At 33.8% G+C, this 24,364-nt stretch overlaps 1 protein-coding gene across 4 annotated transcripts in view; it reads right to left on the bottom strand.

Annotated features, from left to right (window-relative positions):
• The window catches only part of Cog4 (conserved oligomeric Golgi complex subunit 4), a 157,406-nt gene that overhangs the window by 70,109 nt on the left and 62,933 nt on the right, over positions 1-24,364 (bottom strand). For all 4 annotated transcript variants that reach the window (XM_085821833.1, XM_085821831.1, XM_085821835.1 and 1 more), the window contains 4 exons: positions 17,496-17,652; positions 8,078-8,184; positions 1,450-1,499; positions 1,228-1,324 (listed from right to left, as the gene is read on the bottom strand). In XM_085821833.1, the coding sequence (XP_085677959.1) occupies positions 1,228-1,324; positions 1,450-1,499; positions 8,078-8,184; positions 17,496-17,652 (411 nt within the window). The remainder of the gene's footprint in view (positions 1-1,227; positions 1,325-1,449; positions 1,500-8,077; positions 8,185-17,495; positions 17,653-24,364) is intronic.

The following is a 24,364-nucleotide window of genomic DNA, read 5'->3' on the forward strand; positions in this document are numbered from 1 at the left end:
CTTGATAGATTTGCTAAGTACCAGAATTCTTAAATGAATGTGCTGAACAAGCACAGTTTAGATGTTTAGTATTTTTTTAGCTCAAACTCAAATCAAATATTAATGTAAAATTAAATTAAAATATTTTAATGCAGCTTTCTGCTTCTGGATAATTTGAAAAACAAAAATGTTATAATACCACGGAATATTGAATGTTTAGAAAGAAAAAAATTAATTGACTCTAATATCCTTATATTAATGCTTAAAATTAAAATTTTCATAGTAAAATCGAACTTTTGTAGTAAAATTAAAACTTAGTAGAACTTCTGTAGTAAAATTAAACATTAAAATTTTAATTAATGCTTAAAAATGTTCACTCATAGAAATTGATTTTTTCTTATTTTTAAAACCAACAGATTGAAGAAATATATTTACTATATACAAATGTGAATTTAATTTATGAAAAATATGTTTTTAATGTCAGCAAAAAATAGCACTAAAAACCAAAATTTTAATATTTTGATCACACGATCTATTCCTGAAGGAAACCTAAGCAATTAAATTACTTCAATATAACATTCAAGCAGAAATTCAAAAATGTTCTTTTGTAAAAGATTTTTCAAAAGGTTTCATGCCAAATTACAAAATTTTACAAAGGTCTCTAATGGTATGATTATGAAAATTTCAAAATTTAAAGTCATTCTATATATTATTTTTAACACTATAAATAGCTGCAAGTAACTCAAAAATTATAAAATAGCAACTTTTCTTAACCTTTTTTCATTAACACAAAGCTTTACATGTTTATTTCAATGCTAAAGTGCTAAATTTTTATTAACAAAATAATTTTTTGTTTAATTTAGAATAGGCATTTCATTTTTTTAAACCCAAAACTTGATTCATAACAACAGTAATGACTGCTGTAGTTTTTTTCTACAGCAATCATTGTCATTATTATGAATCATGGCTTGTTCCTCTAATTTTGCTAAAACCCTTAATTCCTTCTGTGCAATGATAACAACACACGTTATAATCATAAATAAGGAGAGAGTTTTTAGGACTCGGAAGTGCCTATTTTAAAGTAATAAATTATAATAATAGTTTTCAATAAACTTATTCATGGTTTCTGAAAATTAGTCATGAAAGTGACTAATTTTCAGTCACTTTTATGAGTTTTTACAAAAATTTGATTATATTTTTGTAAAAATTGATATCCATGAAGTGTTTGTCAAGGATATCATTACTGACCATGATTCTTCTTCTTATGAATCTTAGGTACAACTGAGATCTTGTACTTAAAATTGTAATTTCTGCAAGGAGACTGTCTAGCTCTCTAGGATCTATCCTAAAATGCAGGAAAATAATAATTACTATTATATAAAAAATTATACTATCATTTAAAATATATAGTATATTAAAAATTATGCTATCAGAAATATTTAAAAATGAAAAAGTTTAAAATTACCACACCTTTCAGCTGTACGGTATGGATTTTTATTCAATTGTTGGATAACAGCAGCCTGAAAGTGTAAAATACAAATTTAAAAAATTAGCATAATAAGCTATAAATTTACATCTGTAATCAAAACTACCATAAACAAAAGACTCACTTGGCCTTTTTAAAATAGTTTTAATTAACAAAACACAATTAAGATAAAGCATTACAATTAAGGGCATTATAATTACACATTTAAGTTACAAAATAAATCTCAGGGAAACCCCATGCTTAGTTCATAACTCCCGTACATCGACTGAAGGCTAGTCTTTTTTTTTTTGGCTAGTGTTTATTACGGTGGCCGCTAGGTGGCACTTGTTGAGCCGTGGGGTTACAGACTCCCCCTCTGGCTCGTACGACGTCTACCTCATCTCCTATACTCTATCACCTGGTTCGTAAGATGTCGATGACCATAATATATTTTTGTGCTTTTCATACTCTTCACACGTCACTGAATCAGGATGATTCATCAGTAACATAGAATCTAGATGATTCCCTTCAAGCCTCATTGAATAAGGATGATTCATGGTACAGCATAGAATCAGGATGATACTTTTCAAACTTTACTGAATCAGGATGATTCATTCAAAACTTCATAGAATCAAGATGATTCCCTCCATACTTTATTGAAATGGGATGATTCTTTTCAAACTTCATTGAATCAGAATGATTCATCAACAGCATAGAATCGGGATGATTCTCTTCAAGCTTTATTGAATCAGGATGATTCATTCAAATATTTCTGAATCGGGATGATTCACTCGAAACTTCATAGAATCAGGATGATTCTCTTCATACTTCATTGAATCGGGATGATTCACTCTAAACTTCTTGAATCAGGATGATTCACTTCAAACCTCATTGAATCGGGATGATTCTTTCCAAACTTCACTGAATCTGGATGATTCATCTCACAACACAGAATCAGGATGAAGGATGATTCTCTTCATACTTCATGGAATCGGGATGATTCATCACACAGCATAGAATCAGGATGATTGTCTTCATAATTCATGGAATCGGGATTATTCACTCAAAACTCCATAGAATCAGGATGATTCTTTTCATACTCCATTGAATCAGGATGATTAATTCAACAGCACAGAATCAGGTGATTCTTTTGAAACTTTCACTGAATCGGGATGATTCATTAAACAATACAGAATCAGGGTGATTTATTCAACAGCACAGAATCAGGATGATTCTCTTTAAACTTTCACTACATGGGGTTGGATCTCCCCCTGGTTCCAAACAGTTCTTTTGAATTTTTGCAATAAGTGATTTAGTTGAGTACGCTATTTTGTATGTAGATATTTACCTTCGTCACTACGAAGATTCAAGTGAATGTTTCAAAACTTTAGCATAATTGGAAATTTATGGCATTTTTGTCTACTTGCGTAATTAGCTCTTTGAATTGAATCACTTTCAAATTATCTGAGATGTGCAGACACAGTTCTGTGGCTAACATTTGCAGATCTTTTTTCTGGTTAGTCCCAAAAATGCATGTTATCGTACTTTTGATGTCCGCTGAAAAGTTCAATATTTGAAGAAAAATTATATGTTCAGAAATTTTATGAACTTAATTACTCTTAACAATTACATAATATTTGAAAAACAACATCGAATAAAATCATTAACCTGAGATTACTTCGAAAACGAAACTAACATTTAACAAGGATTATTACACTTGATAATGGACAATAAATGCACAAAATCAGTAAGCATAAAATCCCCAAAATAGAATTTAACTTTTTTAAATCTTCTATCAGTAATGCCTATGATGTCTACAAAATTAATTTTCAACTGTAGTTCTCTTTGAAAAACACAATTAGATATAAGTTGTTCTCAAATATTATGAAATAATAATTTAAAAATTTGATAAACACACAATTTGAAAATGCAGCAAATATTAGAATGCCTTTTCAGAATAATGGTAAATAAAACATTAATTCAAAAGAAGTATTCTCACTGCATAAAAACAAAACATTAGTAGCACAGTTTAAATAATATACTAGATAAAACTCTTTTTTCACTTTTTAATCATTTCTACTCTCAAACAGGAAAAGAAAATATCTGTTAAATATCCGTCCGCAAAATATCCTTCATTCATAAAATAAAACAAAACATACAACTCGCTCAGAGACAGCAATACAGTTATAAAATCCTAAAAGAATTATACATACTGGAAACATTTATAACATTTTGTTACGTAAACACTTTTTGTTCAGAACTGAAACAAAATTTTACTTGTGTTGACTTCTAATGAAAACAAAATTATTCTTCATTTAGAGCATAGAATTAAAACACAGAAAATTCAAATAACAATCAATTATTTAAACAATGTAAGTCAATATAAATTCTTAAAGTGCAACATAGCTAAAAGGAAACATTTAGAGCTAGAGTGAAACAGAATCATATATACTTTATATATGATTCTGTTTTGTTTTCACTGACACATTTTTTCCATTTTATTAAAGTATTAACGATGTTATAGTTAGAATTTTATATTGTTTCAAGTAAAACTGTTATCTCTTTATCAAGTTAAATGCTCATTAAGTGAAAATCTCTTTCTTATTAAGTTAAATGCTTATCTGTTATCTTCAGATGAAGATGAAACCATGCAATGTCCAAAATAACGTTCGGGTGAAGATAAAACCACTACTTTATGCAATTTCCAAAATAATCTTAGGGTGAGAGTAGAACCTAAAACCTGGAAAAGAATATGAGTCGATGTCTTGGAAACCTAAACTACACATGGTTTTCTCAACTGGAAAAATCATTCGAGCCGCACGTTGGGTAGCCAACTATAGCCAAAACTATCATAAACAAAAGACTCGCTTGGCCTTTTAAAACAAAACACAATTAAGATAAAACATTACAATTAAGGGCATTATACGTAGGTAAGTTGAAAAATAAGTTTCCCCTGTCGACTGTGGTCAGAGTTGTGTATGAAAGTCAAAAAATAGAATGAGACATTAAAGATATGACATACCTTTATTTTTCCACATAGGTACCAAGTACATTGAGACATTTGTCATATCGCTTGATAAGCTTCAAAAAGCCCTCCAGGAAAAAATCAGGGCTTTGCATATGGAAGAAGCGTAGAACGGCTATGGGCGAATGGCGACACAGCAGGAAAATGCGCAAGTCACTGATACACTATTGGGTAGAGGTCGCTGCAAATCAAGCAGATGGTGCTGTTGCAGTGCCTGCGCAAAGCAGAGACCAGCCTCTCATTTGAGTCCCGGTAGGTATGGAAAGAAGGTGCGTTTTGAATTCGTGGTCAAAGGAGGAAGTGAGAGCGGTTATCCGCTATGAATGGGCACGTGGAGTATCAGGAACAGAAATTCATAACCGCCTCGTGGAAGTCTATGGGCCAGGTGTGATGTCGAAGCAAATGGTGCGGAGATGGTGTCGCACATTCAGTGATGGACGTTAGCAAGTGGAGGACATACCGAGAGCTGAAAGGGCACACACGGCCACTACAGATGCAAATGTCAGGAAGGTGGATGACATGATTAGAGCGAACCGGCGTATCACCATCGATGAAGTAGCGGAAGAACTTGGAATCTCACATGAGCGAGCTCAAAACATCATCCACGATATTCTTCGATACAGAAAAGTGTCAGCATGATGGGTGCCCCGACAATTGACCTCGGCACAGAAGGAACAATGCATGGAGGTCAGCCTGGAACATCTCGTGCGTTACCATGAAGCTGACAATGACTTTCTGTTTCGGATTGTGACGGGGGATGAAACGTGGGTCCACCATTTCACACCAGAATCGAAGGCTGCATCTATGGAGTGGAAACATCTGTCATCACCCGTCCGAAAGAAGTTCAAGACAACTCCCTCTGCAGGTAAAGTGCTCCTCACAGTTTTCTGGGACGCCCAAGGAGTTTTGTTGCTGGACTTTTTTGGAGGTTGGAACCATCAATGCTACGCGCTACTGTGACACCCTGTCGAAATTGAAAGAGGCGATTCGGAAAAAGCGGCCTGGCCTTCTCACATCTGGCGTTCTGCTGTTGGATGACAATGCCAGACCACATTCGGCGACGGCAACACAAAACCATATTGCAACTCTTGGTTGGGAGCGCCTACACCATCCGCCATACAGTCCTGATCTCGCACCAAGCGACTTCGATCTGTTTCCGGCTTTGAAGAAAAATCTCGGGGGAAGGCATTTTGGAAGCAATACTGAAGTGAAACAAGTCGTTTAACGCTTCTTCCCTATGCAAAGCCCTGATTTTTTCCTGGAGGGCTTTTTGAAGCTTAGCAATATGACAAATGTCTCAATGTACTTGGTACCTATGTGGAAAAATAAAGGTACGTCATATCTTTAATGTCTCATTCTATTTTTTGACTTTCATACACAACTCTGACCACAGTCGAAGGCTGCATCTTCATCAGGGGAAACTTATTTTTCAACTTACCCTTGTAATTACACATTTAAGTTACAAAGTAAATCTCAAGGAAACACCATGCTTAGTTCATGACTACCATACATCGACTAAAGGCTAGAGTCTTTTTTGGCTGGTGTTTATTTCGGCGGCTGCTAGGTGGCGCTCATTGAGCCGTGGAGTTACACATCAGCAAATTACATCTTAAATAATAAATGCTTACTAAGCTTGTTAATAGCTTTAATATGCTTAAATAAGCATTACTAAGCTTGTTAATAGCTTAGTAATGCTTATTTAAGCTATTGACAAAGTATTTCATTAAATAATACTTTGTTTCAGAAAAATGATGTTCTTCAATTACACTGCTCGACATTGAAAATGCAACACCAGGAAGGAGTGGTCAGAAAGTGATGAAATTTGGAAAAAAGACAGAGACAGCAAGCAGCAATACGTGATCTTTATTTCAAAATGATAGTCAGAATACAGAGCGAAAACAGCGTCAGATCAGTAGGATGTAGGATCACTGCAGACAGCGATGCACGAAGAAACACGTCTAGGCATAGAGTCAATAAGAGTGCGAATGGTGTCCTGAGGGATGGCTATCCATTCCCTTTTAAACATTTGCCACAGTTCGTCTTCTGAACGAGGCAGGGGCAGAGTCTGCAAACGGTGTCCAATCACATCCCACACATGTTCGATTGGTGACAGGTCAGGAGAGTATGGTGGCCAGGGAAGCATCTGTATACCTTGCAGAGCATGTTGGCAGATGCGAGCACTGTGTGGCTGGGCGTTATCATGTTGAAAAACTGCATTAGGCAGCCCCTGAAGGTAGGGGATTGCCACCGGCCGCAGTACATTATCCAAGTATCGTTGGGCTGTCATAGTGCCCTGAATACGAACTAAAGGTGACCTGGAATCATAGGCAATGGCGCCCCAAACCATTATGCCATGTTGCCGTGCGGTGGGGTGTTCTACAGTTACTGCCGGATTAGATCTGTCTCCACGTCGACGCCACACACATATGCGGTGACTGTCACTGGATAAACAGAAGTGTGACTCATCTGAGAACATGACATTTTGCCAATCTGTCATCCACAACACTTTAGTCCAGCACCATTCTAAACATTGGCGTTTACACTGTGGGGTCAATGGCAGTCTTCTTAACGGACGCCGTGAGTGCAGACCATGTTCAACCAATCGATGGGAAATGATTCTGGTCAACACGAGAACATCCAGGGTATCTTGCACATGCTGCATAATTGCAGTACAAGTGACTTGCGGGACCGCCACAGTTTGTCAGTGGATGCGTCGATCCACGCGTGCTGACGTCACTCCGGCTGCACCTGCACCCCTCCTTCTTCCCACATTTCCTTGTTCCAACCATGTTCGCCATAGTCGATGCACCGTGCTCGCATCCATGTGGGTATCAGCTGCGATTTGACATAAGGGCCAACCTGTCCTTCTCAGTCCGATCACCATACCCCTCGTAAAATCGTCTATTTGCTGGAAGTGCCCTCGTTGACGATGGCCTGGCATTCTCTCCTATTACACGTATCCTCCGGGACAAAAACCAATTTTCTTTGATAATTCGTCTGGCAGAAATAACGACACAAATACTGCCCATTCTGCACGTTCCTTCCCTTATATCTTATTTCACGTGCGTCGGAGAGCTGCGCATTTCACATCATTCGCATAACTCAGTGACGTGCATCTACTCTAAAATTTGCATAAATTTTGGACCACTCCTTCTTGGTGATGCATTTTCAATGTCGAGCAGTGTATTAGCTAACCAATAAAATACTTTTGAATGCATTTTTAAATTTATTGAATTAAAACAAAAAATAAATTTAATTTAATTAAATATTTAAAAGGAAAAAATCAGAATACCTGTTTAGAATTCAAAGGCTTTCCACATTAATTACTTATATTAAAACTAAAGTAAAAAAGCGTGTTCTATGACTCCTTACAATTCTTACAATACACAAAAGTGTGTTTTAAATCATTTGAATTTTTTCATATCAAACCAAAATAATTCATCCTTTTGAAATTATGAGCAAATTTTCAAACTGCCTCCAAAGAAATGTTTGACAGATTACACACACCATACCAATATTCTTAAGTATAATTTTCAGAATTCTTCTTAACACCATAAACACAGGCTGAGAAAACTACGTACATATTTAAGATAAACACAGTAACATACTTTTTTGTGAAACTCTCGCTGTGCTTTAAACTCTTCTAAAATCCTCTTAACTTGTCGATCACATTCTTTTTGAAGAATTTCAATCACAGAAAATAATCGTCCAGGCCCTAAAGTTTCATACACAATTTAATTTCTATTTAAAAAATAAATCAGCAAGCTTTAGAAATAACAATGTATTACTAGGAATACATTTTAAATGTATATTATGTGATTACACATTCAGACTTTTCATCAACTGTATTAAAAATATTCTAAAACACTCAAATGCATTTTTTTAAATATATTTTTTGTTTAAAAACAAAATTTATGATTTTATTTGAGACTGCCATTCACACCAGTAAATTTTCTTCTTGATGACTGAACTAATAAAAAATAATAATAATTTTAATAAGTTGTACAGAAACATTTATTCAATGACATTTTAAGCTATAACTTTTACAGTCTTTCACAATTGCATTTCATAAAACTTTAAAATACCAATTATGTAAATGATTTTAATAAAAAAAAAAAAAAGCTTCAATGGAAAGAGCATTTCACAGGGTTTCAAGAAAGATAAAAACTGAATAACTTTTGAATGAAAAAATATTTTATTTCATATTTTTAGGATTTGCACATCAGAATAAAGGAAATTAAAAGAAGAGTTTCTCAAACTGTTTTTCATTTGAAGAAACTAAGGAATAAAGTTTCAGTTCAGAGCTCTCGATAAACCACATGAGATAGACTATTAAAAACATCACTATCACAAGTTAGAAGAGAAACACATCAGTGTAAAACTCAAAATTAGGAAAAATTGCAAATTTACTTAGGCATAGATTTTGAACAAAACTCATTTAAATTTAAAATCAGAGTATTTGAAACCTTCCTAACACTTTTACAATTTTAATTATATTCTAACATTTTTTTTATGTTTCATAACTATTTTCTTCAACAGATTCACTTTGCTCTACTATTTCTTTTTCTTTCGATATTGCTGCTTCCCTTTAGCAGAATTCTTTTTGTATCCGAAGAAGACAGAGATGTGTCTGATTGGCGTCAAAATCAAATTAGTTTTATTCAAAATCTAGACCAAAATAAGTTGCCATTTTGAGCAACACTATAACATTTGAAATTGCTGTTTTCAGCTGTTCTAGAGGTTTTACTTGATTTCTGTAGACTTTGTTTAACATAGCTCTATAAGAAGTTGAATGGTACTAAGTCAGAGCTATATGGGAATTAAGTCTTTCACCAAAGTGATTCTGTAAGCCAGAATATTTTTTTGTTGAGTATGGAAGAGCTTTATTCTGCTGAAACCTTGTGTCTTAGATAAGTGTTTATAGCAGGCATCAAGAATGAACTCATTCTCAAGAATAAAATGTAGTGTTTAAAGCATGACCATTTGAGGGCCGCATTGCAAAAACAAAATATTTTTGGGGCTACGCATACAATATTTTTTAACAAATTGAAATAAAAATTAACTCTATGTTGTTTTATTAAAATAAATTCATTTCCTTTTATTATTAATTTTTTTAATTTGAATTATATATATATAGGTACATATTGTTACAAAATGTACAAGCGTGGTGAGATAGCTTCCCCGCGAAGAAGGCTTAGGGTTGCCATAAAATGGCAAGGGAAGGCAGGATTGCCTCATTTGGCGAGAAATCGCCCATTTGGTGACAAAATCGGCAATATACCATCGACTGATGGAGAACCTTCTGGAACGAATTCTTACCGGTTGAGCCCAGAATGTTCTCGAACACAAGCCGAAAGTTATATAAACACTGCTGGACAGTTAGTGTAAGCCTCGTCTAGCGAGCTGATAGTCAGTCATTGAGCGAGTGTCTCGAAGTCTAGCGCCGAGTTGGTCGTTGAGTGCATCAAGAGAGTCTTTTAGTGTATCGCCAGTTAGTGCATCGGCGAGTTTTGTTTTAGACTGTACTGAGTCGAGAGCTATACTCTTGTGTATCGCCAAGTGCATCGCAAGTTGTAGCGTGGAGAGTCTCTAAAGTACGTGGAGTTTTGAGAACGACCAAGCAGAGTCGGGAGCTGCACTTTGGTGCTTTGCAGCGAAGCTGTCTCCACCGTTATTGCCTGACAGCGTAAAGGCTGTGTTGCTGATTGTTCCAGAGTGTTTATAGTGGATCTTCGACGACTGTAAAAAGTGACTTTGGAGCTGTCCTGATTAATATTGGCTAAATAAAGTGTGTTTCGATGTTTCATCAAGTAGCGTTGTTATTATTCACTCCAAATCCACACAAATCCTGTACATACGTGAAATGAAGGAAGAACAAAACGTAACAACTGGTGTCAGGAGTGGGGTTTGCAAGTGAATGCCTGTGACTCGCCTGCAGAGGAAAGCCATGGCGGTAGAAACAAAGACTTTGATGAACTTCTTGGCTGAGATGAAAGCTGAAATGAAAGCCGGACAGGAAAGGATAAAGACTGAGATCAAGAGTGAAATAAAAGCCATAGAAGAAAAGGTGCAAGAGAAATTCGAAAAGATGGAAGTGAAACAAGAAAAGATTAAAAGCAAGATCGTGGAGCTTAGAGAGGATAGTGGAGCAAAAACAGCAGCTGTGAAAGAACGATTTGAAGAAAAATTGAGAAAATTCCGGGAAGTAGATGTTTCGAAAGAAAACGGGACTGAGCCCAAGAACGAAGCTGAAGATTTCAAGGTTGCCGCAGTGTACTTTCATACGGTAATCAAACCAAGCACATACGATGGAAAATCTTCATGGGGTGTATAAAAGACCCCGTTTTCGATCATGGCAAAAAATAACAAGTGGGACTCCCACATGAAGGCTTTGCAGTTGGCTGCATCACTCCGAAGAGATGCTACAGACATATTAGGGGGCATCTCCGAAGACCAGATTTCAAACTTCAACATCCTCTCGAATGCACTGGAAACGAGATTCGAGGAAAAGTGCGCAAAGGACTGAAAGTTGTAATCTCACCAGCAGAAAATCATGGAAAGCCTTCAAGAACTGGCAACTGACATTGAGAGGTTGGTGCATCAAGCATATCTGGACTGTCTACCCGATGTCCGAGAAAACCTGGCCTTGATGAATTTCATTGATGCCATTAAAGATGCGGAAATTCAGAAAGCTCTCAGATTGGTGGATCTGAAAGACCTAAAATCTGCCCTGGTCTACGTTATGAAGTTCGAGTCGGCTCAACAAGCGACTCGAAGAGATCACCATCCTATTAGAGCGGCTCAAATAGAAGATCCAAATTTGGATATCTCAAAACTAAAAAAAGAATTAAAAGATATCCGGGAGACGTTAAGAGGACCTAATAAAAACAATACTGGGAAGAAAATCGTCAAGTGCTGGAACTGCAGATTGCAAGGACATCTCAGCAGGAACTGTTACGTGAATCAAGAACTGGAAGAGAGCTCCCGCAAAACAAAAACAGGAAAAATAACATGTGGAGGTTGCCAGGCAAAGATGCTGCCCCTCTGAAAGTTCTTCAAATCTCTTCAATGAGCGGTGGAGATAACGAACTGTTCGTCGAAGGAAACATGAATAAGCATCCTTGTAAGATGATCATAGATATAGGAGCAAATGTAACCATCGTGGCAAAAATGTAGCTTGATAATTGAGCGAAACGCTGTGCTGGACTTCACTGCAGAATCAGTACCTTCGGAAATGAGACCTAGCACCTAGCACTAAGCAGGAGCACTTAGCTTTCGTCGCTAACATCACAGACGAATTAATACTCGGACTGGACTTTTTGCGGAAGTACAACTTTACATTGGACTTTAAATGTAACGAAATATGCTCTGCAAAAGAAGTTATAAGTGTGTTTGAAATTAAGAGCAGCATTCCCTCAGCTGACCAAGTAACAACAAAAACAGATGTCACCATCCCTCCCACGACAGAATTATTAATAGCTGGCTCCATAGAAAATAATAGTTTCAGATTTGGACTAATTGAATACCCTGAAAATAGCCCAAGAGAGGTATTAGTGGCCTCCTCAGTAGTAGACCTTTCGAAAGATTTCATCCCCGTGAGAGTGGCAAATGTTAGCCACACACCGAGAAACATCCAAAAGGATGAAATGCTAGTAGCATGCACTCCAGTTACTTGCGTTTATAAAGTGCCACTTGAAATTCCGATTGAGGCAACTAGTAAATTAATGGAAGAACTTCTGCAGAGTGCAAATTTAACCCACAAACAAAGAAGTGTGGTAGAGAAAACAATTAAAGAATTTGTAGATCTATTTTCTAGAACATCTAGAGATGTTGGCCGCACAAAACTGACGCAACATCGAATTGATACAAGGGATCACTCTCTGATAAAGCAGCATCCCAGACGCCTACCATTCGCAAAACAGGAAAAGGTTTCGGAAATCTGAAGGAGATGCAAGAAAATGATATCATCGAACTATCTACAAGTCTATGGGCATGTCCTATAGTTCTTGTATGGGAGAAAGATGGCTCGATAAGATTTTGTATCTACTACCGGAGACTAAATAATGTTACTAAGAAAGACAGTTACCCTCTTCCCAGCATTAACGATACTCTAGACACCCTATCAGGACACAAATGGTTTTTCACTCTGGACCTCAAGAGTGGTTACTGGCAAGTGGAAATTCATCCCGATGATAGAGAGAAAACTGCGTTCACTACCAGTCAAGGATAGTCAGTCATTGAGTGAGTATCTTGAAGTCTAGCGCCGAGTTGGTCATGGAGTGCATCGAGAGAGTCTTTTAGTGCATCACGAGTTAGTACATCGTCGAGTTTTGTCTTAGACTGTGATGAGCTATATTCTTGTGTATTGTCGAGTGCATTCTGAGTTGTAGCATGGTGAGTCTTGAGAGTACGTGGAGTTCTGAGAATGACCAAGCAGAGTCGGGAGCTTTGCAACGAAGCGGTCTCCACCGTTATTGCCTGACAGTGTGAAGGCTGTGTTGCTGATTGTTCCAGAATGTTTATACTAGATCTTCAACGACTGTAAAAAGTGACTTTGGAGCCGTCTTGATTAATATTGGCTAAATAAAGTGTGTTTCGATATTTAATCAAGTAGTGTCATTGTTATTCACTCCAAATCCACACAAACCCGTACGAATGTGAAGTGAAGGAAGAAAAAAACATTAAAAATATTTATTATAAATTTGTAAAAGTTTTGTTTTATTTAGTTTGGATTTCACGAAGGTGGAAAAAATTCAAATTAACGAGATTGATGAATTTGCTTTTGTTTAACAAGCAAATCGATATCGGGTTCAATAGACGAGGTTGCAATTTTTAATTCATTTTCAAGATGTTTGTCAATTATCTTTGTCCTATTTTTGTCTTTTGTATGTTTCATTCTTGAAAATAATTGTTCACAAATATAGGTACTGCCAAAAGCTGAAGCCATTAATAAAGCATGATTGTGAAAATTAGGATATCTATCGTGGGGTAGGTAATCTTTATAAAACTCTAGTAAAGAAATATTTTCAAATTTTTCTTTCAGTTGAATGTCACTTTGAAGTTCAATGCATTTCATTTGAAGATAATTTACTTACCTCCAGAGAAAATGCGGTAGAAAATATGTTGAAATACTCTTCATTTTTTTGAAAAACCTTGACTTGAATTAAATAAAAAATTAATGCAGCACATTTTACATATTTTGTGCAACTCACAGTTTTATATGCAACCAAAGTACTGAAATGTGTCAAATCTTTTACTTTAATTTCATTGTGCCAAAATTTTAACTGTCTTTCAAACGTTGTTATTGTTTGGAATGTATTATTAATAAGCTGATTTTTTAACTTGTCCCAAATTTAAATCATTCAAATATTCTGTTAAGTCTACTAAAAAAGCTAAATCTAAAACCCAGTCTTCATCTTCAAATTCCGTCATACATTTCCCTTTTGTTTCCATAAATATTTTTATTGTAAAATCTTTTGTAAATCTTTGTAATCTTTTATTGTAAAATCTTCTTAAATTGTAAAATCTTTTGAGCATTTTCCCGTTACTGAGCCATCTCACTTCTGTATAACAAATAACATCTGCAAATTCAGTGCCCATTATCTTAAGAAAATCTTGAAATTCTTTTTTTTTTTTTTTTTTTTTTTTTCCTATGATTAAGTCTTTTTGCTCTTATAAAGTTAATGGTTTTTATAACAACGCTTAATACACTTTCCATTTTTTAAATTTTCCCACATAAATTGCTCTGATGTACAACACAATGATATGCCATTAAGATCATATTGCTGGCAGTGACAGCTTCATTATTAACCATTTTAATGAGTCCCTCCATTTTTTAACAACCATGGTAAGGGCTCTATCGGTTATGATAGCTGATAAATTTTTCATACATAAGAAAAAATTTTTCATTGTTGTTTTTAATGCATTGAATAAATCTAGACTTGGTTGTGTCCTTTAACAATACTAAAATAACCATTTCTTCCATAATATTATAATGTTCATCAATTCCTATGATAAAGATTGCCAATTGTGCTGCATCAAAAGCGTCAGTGCTTTCGTCCATGGCTGATGAATAAAATTTTAAATTGATGCATTTGCTTTTTAAAGACTTTTCAACTGAATTCCCCAACTCTTCAATTCTTGGGGCTATAGTTTGGTGTGATAAACTGTTTTTAAAAAAATCCAACTTTTTTCAGGGCAAATTATGTTTGCTACACTTTCAATACATTCTTTTATAAATTCACCATCAATAAAGGGTTTTGATTTTTCACTATTAAATTTGCTATGACATAACTTGCTCTTGCAATGTCATTACTTTGAGTAGCTGTCTTTTTAAAAATTTTTTTCAGACAATAGCCCTTTTTTTAGTTCTGTTATTTTATCTTCATAGCAAATGCTGAGATATACATCATATTTTGCGGCATGCTTTTGACCATAATGTTGTTTCAAATTGTAGTCTTTAAAAACTGGCACAAAGTTCCTACAAATTAAGCAAAGTGATTTACTATTCTCCTCAATAAAAAAGTATTTCTCTGTACAGTTGTCATTAAAAACTCTTTTTCCATTTTCCATTTTTTTTTTTTTTTTTTTTTTTTTTTTTTTTAACTTCTGTACAAGTGGATAAAATTTGGCTTTACTAGCTTTGTTTATTGATAAATTATTTGAACAACAGATAGCAAAGCCTATTAAAATGCCCTGTATATATTGAATACAGTGATATAAAAAATATAAATTTTCAAGATTTATTCACATTAGATTAAATTATGACAAAACATTCAGCTATCTGCTTAATGGAAGGGAAGCCTTTATGGGCATGTTAAAGGGAACTACCTAGCATTCACATAATAAATGAGAAAAATCGTAGAATTCTCAAGCACTCAGCTCATTTACAAGGATTTGAACTTGTATTGAATGATTAATGTTCAGCAGTTTTACTGCTTGGAAGCCAATCGGCAAATTTTCAAAAAATAAAATAATAAAAAAAAATAAAACAGATTTTTAAGAGGGGGGAAAAAAAAATATCATTGCACAGTTTTTGAAGTCACTACAATATATCAATAATAACTTATCCCTTTATATAAATAGCGTTAAAATTTAGATTTGTAAAAACCAGACAACTGTTCTAAAATTTAGCTCCTGATTGAGAAGCAGGAAGCATGACAACAAAAAATATAATTTTTCAACTATAATCCTTTGATGTAGGAATATAGCAGGGATAAATAATAACAAAAAATCAAAAGAAATATAAAGAAATAACAGCATTACAGAATAATTATGTAGAATAACATTTAAATATAATAAAAAACTCAAAATAATTGAATTATTGAAAAAATGTAAAACCTTTATAGATAAAACCCCCTTTAAGATAATTTCTGCCTTTAGAAATTTTTAAAATTTCCTTCTGCATTCGGTTAAGACCACTTTCCCCTAAAATTCTGTTTCTTAATGCAAAAATTGAATACTCTTCTCATTTATTCAGCATTTGATAAAACAAAAATTTACGTTTGGGACAGTGCTCTCAGGGGAAAAAGTATATAATTTAACTAATAAAAAACTAAATGTTTAAAAATTAAAAAAAAATAATTTTAACTTGTTTAAAAAAAATCATGTTTTTTAGTTAATGGAAAAGATATAAAATAAAAATTTTCTATCAGTTAATTAATTACAAAAATTAATTAACTGATAGAAATATAAATAATAAAGATTTATAATAATACTTATAAATCTTTCAATTGTGACTTCAATTAAAAGATCATACAGATTTAGATTACAATTCAAACACTCAAACAAATAAAAATGCAAAGTGCATTCTTTATTTAGAAATACACCATAACTTAAAATATGAGAATAAATAAGATGAAAAATATTCATTACATCAATATCTTGCCTCCCCTCTTCTCCCTACTGTTTTTAAATACTTTTTTCTTTTATGAAATGTTACTTCTTTTAGCTATGATATTTTTCTAGAATTTTTTTGAGAATATTAATAAACAATTATCAACTTGCAAATTAATATCAATACTTATTGCAGACAAATACCTATATTTATTGGCTATAGCATTCTAATGTCTTTCTAACAGAACAAAATGAAAAAAACCTCTCAGTACAATATTGTATTGAGTAATCCAAAAGTAATTGAAAAATTAAAAATCCAATAATTGAAAATGAATAGTAGCACAATGCAAGTTTGGCAGAAATATACAGAAAGATATGAGATTTTTTTTTTTTTTTAACTGAGTTTTTATTATGAGATTTTTAAGAAACCCCAAACATGACAGTGCAGTGCAGATTCACTGTATCATTCATTATAAGCCCCACCAGTACATTTTGAACAGTTTTCATCATAGGTGAGAACTATGCACTGCATTTATGAAATAGCACCATTCACCCCTAGCAAGAGAGAAAGTACTCTATAGTGTAACATTCATGTAGAATGGAGTCTTTTCTACAGGTCGTGCCCAGCATTTGCTGAAATTGATAGCTGATGATAACAGCGTCCTTCATTGCTATTTCTTACATGAACAGCCACAAAGACTTTCAGATCTTACATCTTATATGGGGATATGTTATCGATAGTTAAGAGGATACTTGAAATCACAGCTGCAGAGGTTTGTCCATGTTATTGGTCATAATGGAAGAAATTATTCATCATCAAATGACAGGAATTATAGCTGAATCTTCTTTCATACTATGCTTGTTGTGTTATGTTTAACAAATACCACACTGAACATTTGTAATCCCATTTGTACTGCGAATTTTGCTATGCCATTGTATGAGCTTCTGATATAGTTAAAGCACCACCTATCACTGCAAAATGTTAATAAAATTTTTTATTATTGTAAAAGTCCAAAAACAGGCCAATGTCTTTTTGTGCATTTCTGAGAAAACTGTATTGTAATATGGTCCATACATTTCCCCAATGAATTCTGACATTTTTTGTAGCTTTTGGATCACCTAGTATGTGTATATCTATCGCATACTTCATACATAGCATATATATGGTTTACTAATATTTGAGACACTTACCATAATAGGTTTCAACTAAAGGCTGATGAATCTCAACAATGCGGGCAATACCTTCAAACAACAGAGTTGCAGTATCAGCATATTTTACAGTCCATCTTTTGTCAGATGGGGAGACACTCTGTGCCAGTTTTAGGTTTTTTTGAGATTTCTCTGCAATCTAAATGTATATAAATGTTATTAGAAAAATTTTCAATAGAAAATAAATACAACTGTATTTCACAGCAATGTTGACTGAAATCAAATCTTGTAAAAAAGCATATAGAGTGTGATACTTCACACTCTATATACTTTTTTACCGCTTTCATGTTAACACTTGACTTATCACAGTTTAGTTCTCATCTGTTCCATTCTTTACCTGAAGCAAACATCTCACCAGACCCAATTTTAGCATAGCTCTTGTTTTCAGATCCTTTTCTGCTTCTCAAATAAATTAATAAACAAAATGTGTTTTAGGTGCTTATTGGTTATCCTGGGTTCTATCTTCTTGGAGCAAATTTTGTTTATTAACAAAACATCAAAAGTAAACTCCAGCGGAAAAAATAAACTACAAAACAGTTTAGAAAACTTAAATAATCTCAAAAGAATTTAATGCCAAAAAAATAAAATAAAAAATAAACTCTTATAAAACTTGCATTTTTGCTATTGCATGTAGATGCATATAAAATATTAAATACTAAAAAACAGTTTTAATAAACAACTCTTCCTTGCAAAAACATAATTTATTTGTTTTGGCCTCCTCGGTGATTGCGGTAATTTGTACCCAGAGGGTGCATCGCACAAAAGAGTTCCGTTATAGAATGTAAAGTAGCGGACATACCAATAAATCAGGCATATTACCGTTAATTGATATAGTTGCATCGTATCTGCCACGTGGTAGAAATCTAGTACGGTGTATCAATTTATATGTGTCTGCGAAGTTGAAAACATGTGAAGTTAAAACTTTAAAATTGCTGAAATTAACGATTACAAAATATAATGGTGATCCTTGTTTCTGGCTTGAATTCAGGAATCATTTTTGTAATTCCATTCACCAAAACGAAAGTCTCAGTTCAGTTGACAAGTTTTGTTATTTAAAATCGCTTTTGGGAGATTTAGCTTTAAATGCTATTAGTGAAATATCATTTACTAGTGAAAACTATATGGTGACTGTTGATATACTGAAAAACCGTTTTGGCAGAGATAACATGCTAATTTATGTGCATATGAATAAATTGTCGAGTTTAGAACCTGTAAAATATTCCGGAAGTACGGCTGCTTTGAGGAAGCTTTATGATGAGATAGAAATACAAATAAGAAATTTAAATTCCTTAAATGTTCCTTAAATCGTAATTCCTTGTGGACATTTATTATCCCCTATTTTGTTAAAGTTAATACTGATAAAATTTTGTTAAAGTTAATATTGATAGCTGATGATAACAGCGTCCTTCATTGCTATTTCTTACATGAACAGCCACAAAGACTTTCAGATCTTACACCTTATATGGGGATATGTTATCGATAGTTAAGAGGATACTTGAAATCACAGCTGCAGAGGTTTGTCCATGTTATTGGTCATAATGGAAGAAATTATTCATCATCAAATGACAGGAATTATAGCTGAACCTTCTTTCATACTATGCTTGTTGTGTTATGTTTAACAAATACCACACTGAACATTTGTAATCCCATTTGTACTGCGAATTTTGCTATGCCATTGTATGAGCTTCTGATATAGTTAAAGCACCACCTATCACTGCAAAATATTAATAAAATTTTTTATTATTGTAAAAGTCCAAAAACAGGCCAATGTCTTTTTGTGCATTTCTGAGAAAACTGTATTGTAATATGGTCCATACATTTCCCCAATGAATTCTGACATTTTTTGTAGCTTTTGGATCACCTAGTATGTGTATATCTATCGCATACTTCATACATAGCATATATATGGTTTACTAATATTTGAGACACTTACCATAATTTAACTCTAGAACTCTAGAATTTAACTCTAGAATTCACTAGGAATAGAAAAATAAACAAAATTTCAATGTTAAAGAACAACTAAAGTTCTTGAAAACAGAAGTGGAATGTAGGGAAACATCAATGATATTAGTGCGTTCTAAGAATTTTGATGTAAATGAACCATCAGTATGAAACAAAAGTTCCCATCAAGGTTTTTTCAAAATAAATCTTACGTGCATTCTAAAAGAAATGATTACAGCACGAATAAGCAAGGTGCTTTAATATTAACTAGTAAAAGCGAAACTCCCTCTAAATACTGGCAAAAATCACGTTATAATCAAAACCAAAAGTTCTATACTAAGAAAGAGAATCAAGATGTCTGCATTTTTTGTTTATCTGCTTGTCACATGAATCATGATTGCCCATTTGATTTAAAGGCTCGGCGAAAGGCCTTAATGGATTGAGGTTTATGTTTTATTTGCTTTTTGAAAGGCATCCAAGGCATTTCTGTGCTCATAAAGATGAAAAGTGCAATGTCCAGGGTTTATATAATTCGTTAATATGTGATGCAGCATCGAAGGATACCTCCAATCAGACAAAACAAACGCCAATCTCAGAAGCTTCTCTTTCGCTCTTATGTAATGAAAATAATAGCAAAATTAAATATTCAACTTCCGTTCTTTTACATATGTTTTTGGCGACAGTGAGGTGAAAAGGGAGCGAAAAGGTATTGCATTGTATGCTAGATTCAGGGTCAACAAAGTCATTCATCTTATGAGAAATGGTCGATTCATTGGGGTTGAAAATTATTAATAAAGAAGCGCTTATTATTTTCACATTTGGATGCAAAGATGCAAAAGAGTGCTTGTGTGATATCGTAGAAATAGTATTGCAAAATGTAATCCAATAAAAGGATAAAAAATCCCAATAAATGTATCCCAATAAAAGGATAAAAATTAATGCAATAGGCATTGATTCTGTAACACAAGGGCAAGTAAAAGTTCCTTCTCAGTGGATACGAAAGATGGCACTTGAGAAAAAAATAGAATTAGCAGATACTGGTACAAGTAATGAAATTCAAGTATTAATAGGTTTGGATCATATTTGAAAATTTTAGAGGAATAAAACGTGAAGATTTGTAAAAAATTAGTTGCAACGGAAAGCACTTTTGGTTTCGTAATTCAATGCAAGGACGAAGGATCAAATTGTAAGGAGGCAAGAGTTAATTATATAACCGTTGTAAATGAGGACTTATATTACAAGAGAGTTAAAAAAATATTTGAATTAGAAGCAATTGAGATAAGTACGAATAAAGAAATATCTCGATCAGATAAAGAAATTTTAGAGTCATTTGAATGAAATACAACCTACAAGAATAAAAGGTATGATACTCAATTATTGTGGAAAGAGGGTGTTGACAAATTGTAATTTGAAAATGGGGTATTACATGCCTAATCACATGGTAGTGCGCGAGCAGAAGGATTCTACAAAGGTTCGAATAGTTTTTGATGCTTCTTCTAAAAGTAGAGAAAATTTTTTACTTAATGATTGTTTGGAAAGCAGACCTAATTTAAATCCCAACTTGCTAATGATTATCATTAAATTCAGGGTACATTCAAACATGTTTTGTGCCAACATTCAGGGTGAATTTTTAGAGGTAGGCTTAGCTAAAGATGATAGGAACTTTTTAAAGTTTTAGTGGATAAATGAAGAGGGGCCAAATCTTGATCACAGTAATTCCAACTTACAAGTTCTCCAACACAATCGAGTCCCTTTCGGGGTCAAGTGCTCGCCTTATTTATTAACAGATACAATAAGACTGCATTTAAAAAGGCATGGAGATGCCTTTGAAGAGGTATGCAGTATGTTAAAAGAGCTTTGTGTGGATGATTTAATTTCTGAGACAGTTAATGTAGCAAGGGCCTTATTTTAAAGCAAGGACATGATTTTCATTCTTAGCAAGGCCAGTATGAATCTACATAGATGGGTTTCAAACTCACCTGAGCTGAATAAACTATGGAAACTTAATGAAGTTGACTGTTGTCAGACATCTGAAGACTTTTTGATACCGTTGAAAGTTAGGTCTTATCGTTGAAATTTGCCGTTGATTACCGTTGAAAGTTAGGTCTTATCTGGGACAATGTCAATGATAATTTGAAAATAGATGTATCTCAGTTTGAGAAGTTAAAAATCTTAAAGTAACTAAATGCATCATTTTAGCAGCATGTGGTATGCTGTTTGATCCTACAGGATTATGAATCCATTTAGGAATTTAGGAATTATTATTCCCTTGGGAATTTTGAATCCCTTTACTGTTTGAATTAAATTCTTAATGCAAACTATGTGGGAAAAGGGTATTCAATGGGACGAGGATGTTTCCTTTGATACAGAATTCATATTTCAAGAATGGTTAAAAGATGTTGAAAAAAATTAAGTTTTTCGAAATTCCCAGACAGTACTTCAATGATATGTGATGGCAGTTTTTGAAAGTTCACATATTTTCTGATGCCAGTCCCAAATGTTACGGTGCTGTAGCATATTTTAGATTTGAGAAGAAAAATAAATGTAAAACAAGTTTCATAGTGTCGAAATCCTGTTTAGCTCCATTAAAAAAGGTAACACTCCCTAGGCTTGAACTTTTGGGAACATTAATTTCTGCAAGATTAGGTTCGTATTTGCAATCGATATTTCCGCAGTTGAATAAGGGAAATATATTTTACTGGACTGATTCCCAAATTTGCATTCACTGGATCAAGGGACCTACCAACGAATGGGAACAAGAATGGAATTTGTTAGGAACCGTATGCGAGAAATCAAGGAGAAAATAAATTTAAACAACTGGTACTTTTGCAGTGGGAAGACCAACCCTGCTGATAAACTTATGAGGGGGATGAATACTGAAACTCTAATTAATAATAGTGATTGGTTTTCTGGGTAACCTTGGCTTTCAGAAGTAGATATTCAATGTCACATAACCGAAATGAATACCGAAGCTGACTTGCAAAACGTTAGTGAAGAACACAAATGTGTTACTTTGAAAACACTTAAGGAATCTACAGAACCTTTAAATTTAAACAAAGTACTGGGAATAATGGCTTATGTTTTGCACTTCGTGAACAACTGTAAATTCACTCGTGAAAAGCAATCTGGTGTGCTTATCGCCTATGGGTTATGGAAGGCTTCAGAATTTACTATAAGAAATGTTCAACTTAATTTTCAGAAGAAATCAAGGCTTTAAAGACATGACAACCGATTAAAATTAAAAGCAAAATCATTTCACTTAATCCATTTCTAGATGAAAACAAAATTTTAAGAGTAGGAGGTAGATTAAGAAATGCAGAAATTACCAGAGAAAGTAAACATCCCATTATATTGCCAAATAATCATCACTGCATTTGGAAATGCATAAAATGTTGCAGAGTACGAGCAGCAACATCTACTCAATTAATGGGAGAACTATCTGCAAGTAGAGTGATTCCAAGTAGAACCTTTTCAAAGGTTGGCATTAAAGGTTGCCAGCTCATTTGCTGTGAAAATGAAAATGGGAAGAGGTATAAGACCAATTAAATGTTATGTCTGTATTTTTGTTTGTTTAGCTACAAAGGCTATCCATTTAGAGATTGTTAGCGACTTATCAAGTGAAGCATTCCTATCTGCTCTAAAATGATTTGCTTCGAGGAGAAGAAAACCTCAAGAAATAAGAAGTGATTGTGGAACTAATTTTATAGGTTCAAATAAAATCCTCAAGGAAGCAGTTTCTTCTGTTCAGTCAAATGCAGAATTTCAGAGGTGGTTAACAAATGAAAACATAAGGCTGCTATTCAACCTGCCAGCTGCTCCACATCATGGTGGTATATGGGAGGCAGCTGTTAGATCTATACAGCAGCATCTAAAGAAACGTGTTAGAACTCAAATTTTGACTTATGAAGAGTTTCTAACTCTAATTGCACAAATTGAAGCATGCTTAAATTCGAGGCCAATAATACTAGTCTCCAGTGATCCCAATGATTTGACAGCTCTGACTCCTGGACATTTTATTATAGGGACTCCTTTAACAGCTGTTTTGGAACAAGATTTAACCAAAATTAGTGTCTCCATTGCAGAGATGGCAACTAACACAGCAGATGTTCCAAGGGATTTGGAAGCAGTGGTCTAAAGAGTACCTGTGCCAACTACAGCAGCATAGCAAATGGAGACAGCTTAGCAGAAATATTTGTCTAAATGACTTGGTTCTCATTAAAGAAGATAATATGCATTCATTACATTGGAAACTCGGGCGAGTAATAGAAGTGTTTCCTAGAAGAGACAATAATGTCCAAGTGGTAAGACTAAAAACTGTGCATGGTGACATTAAACATCCGATTACCAAACTGCATCTTTTACCAGTTGAAGAACATTAACTTTTAAGTGTTTGGTTCATATTGAATATGTTTTATTATTATTTTGTTATATTTCTTATTGTACTAATAATTTTATTTGTTTGTTGTAGTTTAACCCTTATAGTTAACCCATTTATGCCGAAGGTTAAAAAATTGGAATTTTTGCATGAAATTTCTATATGTTAGGTAAAAAAATATAATAAACAATGATTTGAAGAAGAAATTTTTTTATTTTAATTAGTTTACAAGTTATATGGTGTTCCAAAAATGGAACACTAGGCAAAACCATTGCTATAATGTTACAATGTATAAAATCGTGGGTTTCCTCTAAAAATCTGGTTATTCCCATTATTCGGTATGGTAATTGGAAGAACACTTAACATGTAAAGCCACATTACATTTTCCACATCGAAAAGTGGTGTTTTTATGACATTGAGCACAGCGAGTTTACTTACCTTGCTCTACGATCCTATGATTTATGCCATCATAGCATGAATCAATGTTTCGCTTCTGAGAGGGTTTTCCTTTCCTGCCAGGTTCTGCAGGATGACC

This window comes from Stegodyphus dumicola, chromosome 8 (genome assembly GCF_044657685.1).
Source record: "Stegodyphus dumicola isolate Sdum_Otavi_A_Nest chromosome 8, ASM4465768v1".
NCBI classification, from domain to species: domain Eukaryota; kingdom Metazoa; phylum Arthropoda; class Arachnida; order Araneae; family Eresidae; genus Stegodyphus; species Stegodyphus dumicola.